The sequence below is a fragment of the Pteropus vampyrus genome, unplaced genomic scaffold (genome assembly GCF_000151845.1).
Source record: "Pteropus vampyrus isolate Shadow unplaced genomic scaffold, Pvam_2.0 Scaffold461, whole genome shotgun sequence".
Classification (NCBI taxonomy): domain Eukaryota; kingdom Metazoa; phylum Chordata; class Mammalia; order Chiroptera; family Pteropodidae; genus Pteropus; species Pteropus vampyrus.
This window is the reverse complement of record NW_011889242.1, coordinates 1770650-1773104: the sequence shown is the minus strand read 5'-3', so window position 1 is coordinate 1773104 and position 2455 is coordinate 1770650. Positions and strand designations below refer to the sequence as shown.

General features: G+C 41.0%; 1 protein-coding gene across 1 annotated transcript in view; it reads right to left on the bottom strand.

The window, feature by feature from the left end:
* TMEM131 (transmembrane protein 131) overlaps positions 1 to 1273 on the bottom strand; it is a 101976-nt gene extending 100703 nt beyond the window's left edge. Inside the window, exons 1-2 of the mRNA XM_023524341.1 lie at positions 1206 to 1273; positions 343 to 411 (exon numbers count right to left, since the gene is read on the bottom strand). Of these exons, the coding sequence (XP_023380109.1) occupies positions 343 to 411; positions 1206 to 1273 (137 nt within the window). The remainder of the gene's footprint in view (positions 1 to 342; positions 412 to 1205) is intronic.
* Between the last annotated feature and the right edge of the window lie 1182 nt (positions 1274 to 2455).

Below are 2455 nucleotides of genomic sequence, written 5' to 3'. Positions count from 1 at the left end.
TATCCTCTATATCCACGAGGAAAAATATAGATAATAAAAGTGGAAATGAAGTGCTAATCAGAAAAGGTAACTTATAAATTTTATGCTGCCTCTGAAGATAAGAGCCTCTGAACCAGAGACACTAATATGCGGGTAGTTTCCAAACTTCAAAAGTTAATATTATATGTCAAATTCATAACACCACTTCCCATTTGCAAAGTGCATTCAACACCACTGTGTCCCTGATGACTTCAACACTAACTTTCTCACACAAGTAACACAGGCAAAAGGCAAGACAAATGCATGAGTAAAACACAGACAACAGGCCAACAGGAAAGGCTGGTGTGAACGTTGTAGACTTACTGCTCGTGGAAGTCCAGCATTGGTGGCTCGAACCGTATGGGCCTGCAGTGGCCGCGGTACCGGGACACACTGCAAGTGAGAAGAAAGCAGTGTAAAGGGCAAGTTTTCAAAATATTTTCCCAAACCAAAGCCAGACACTTAAATGTTGTCATGAGAAAGTATCTCTATGAAAAGTGAAGTCTAATTCTCTATTCAGTGTGTGCATTACTCTTTTTTATTAGAGAAAATCAATTAATGTTGTGGTTTTTTTAAAATGCAAAGAAGAAACAGGAATATTTTTCTGTTTCTGTTACACACACACAAAAAAACCAGAAAATGCTCAGATAGACTGAATGTTGAAATTTATTTTGGTTGATATAGTTGATAACGATATACCTTAATATGCTCACATGAATTTTGTGATACAGGTACAATGAACAATAACTAGTTAATATACAACTACACATACTTGGAAGATAATATACATAGAGAAAAACCATGATTACATTGTAACTGGAGTGGTAAAGGAACTAATCAAAAATGAACTCAGGGACAGAAATTTCTAAGAATCAAAATACCTTTGTAATGTGAGAGCCTAGAACACATTGATCTACAACAATCTTGGCCTACATATTTGAGGATCATTTCTCACTGTCCCATTTGTATCAGAACTTCCCACTAAGACAGTCTGGGACAGCAAACCTCAACATCACCACGACCTGATGGTGGTGCAAAGTACGACTGACCGGGGCCCCGGGTGGAAGGGGAACCAGCACACCTACAGTCATCTGTTTACATAAGTTCAGCCAGCCACTGAAGTTTCTAAATGGTCGATGTTTATCTTTCTGTTACATTTTAAGAAATGCTCTAAGAACAAAACTCACTTTGTGAGATGGCTATTTCCATCACTGCCACCATTCACAAGAACACAAGCTTCAAATGATACAGTCATTTTATTCAGGAAACAGAGGGCATGCATTAGAAACAGACAAAAGTGTTCACGAAGTTTAACGTTAACTCACTTCTACAGAGATTAAATAGTCTGAGTCGGGAAATAACTGAGCTAAGAGTCATAAAATCCAAAGGTGTTTTAGCCCTACCAATTAAGACTAGTTCTCCGTGCTGCCCGCCACATACAGGGAGCAAAAGATGACAGACACACAAGAAGGAAGACACCAAACATAAGATTCTGCTTTACTAAGACACAAAACTAAAGACACTGGGACAAAAAAGGCATAAGTCCTCACAAGACAGTTGCCACGTGAAACCAAGAGGTACAAAATCCACCCCGATTTCTGCCCTTAGACATGTCATAACAGGACTCTGGCTCCTTTAAAACAAGAGATATTGATCAGCTCATCAGTTTTCACGGTGTGAAACTCAAACCTCTAGGAAATCTTAATCCAATCAGGGTGAAAAAAGTATAATGCATAAAGTAAATGTGTGTCAAATTCATACATAAACACTGGTTGTTAGAAGCTGCAAAGGAGGTTAAGATAGTTTTTTCTTACAGAACTGAGCATCTACTCCTCAAGGTGCAAATGAAAATGTCTCAAGTGGCCATACAAGGTAGAAAAAGTGCACCCTGTTCATTCAACACAAATATACTGAATGCCAGGGGCTGTCTAGTGATGGGGCCACAGGACAAGGACAAAGCCAAGAGTCTGCTCTCATGGCACTAACATCCCAGTGGGGGAGACAAAAATGGAACATAGCAGGTGACCATGTGTGACATATAAAGACAAACCACACACAGCAGGAACAAAGAAGGCCTCTCTGAGGAGGGACACTGGAGCTGACCTAATGGTGGAGATCTGGGGAGAGGAAGTGGGGTGACTTGGAATGTTGAGGACAGGAGGTTACATGGCCTGAGTGCGGGAAGGGAAGTAGGTAGGGGCTGAGAGCAGAGAGGTGCGAAGGCCAGGTCTGGATTTTATTCCAAGCATGACAAAAAGCTTCTACAGTGTTTTGAACAAGGAAGTAACATGATCTGACACATAAAAAGGTTATTCTGGCTGCTGTGTGAAGAACAGACTAAAGGAGCCCTACAGTGGAAGCAGGGAAGTCACCCAGACAAGAGGGGGTGGGTAGCTGTGGTCTAGGGTGACTGCAAAGGCAGAAAGGTGACAAGTCA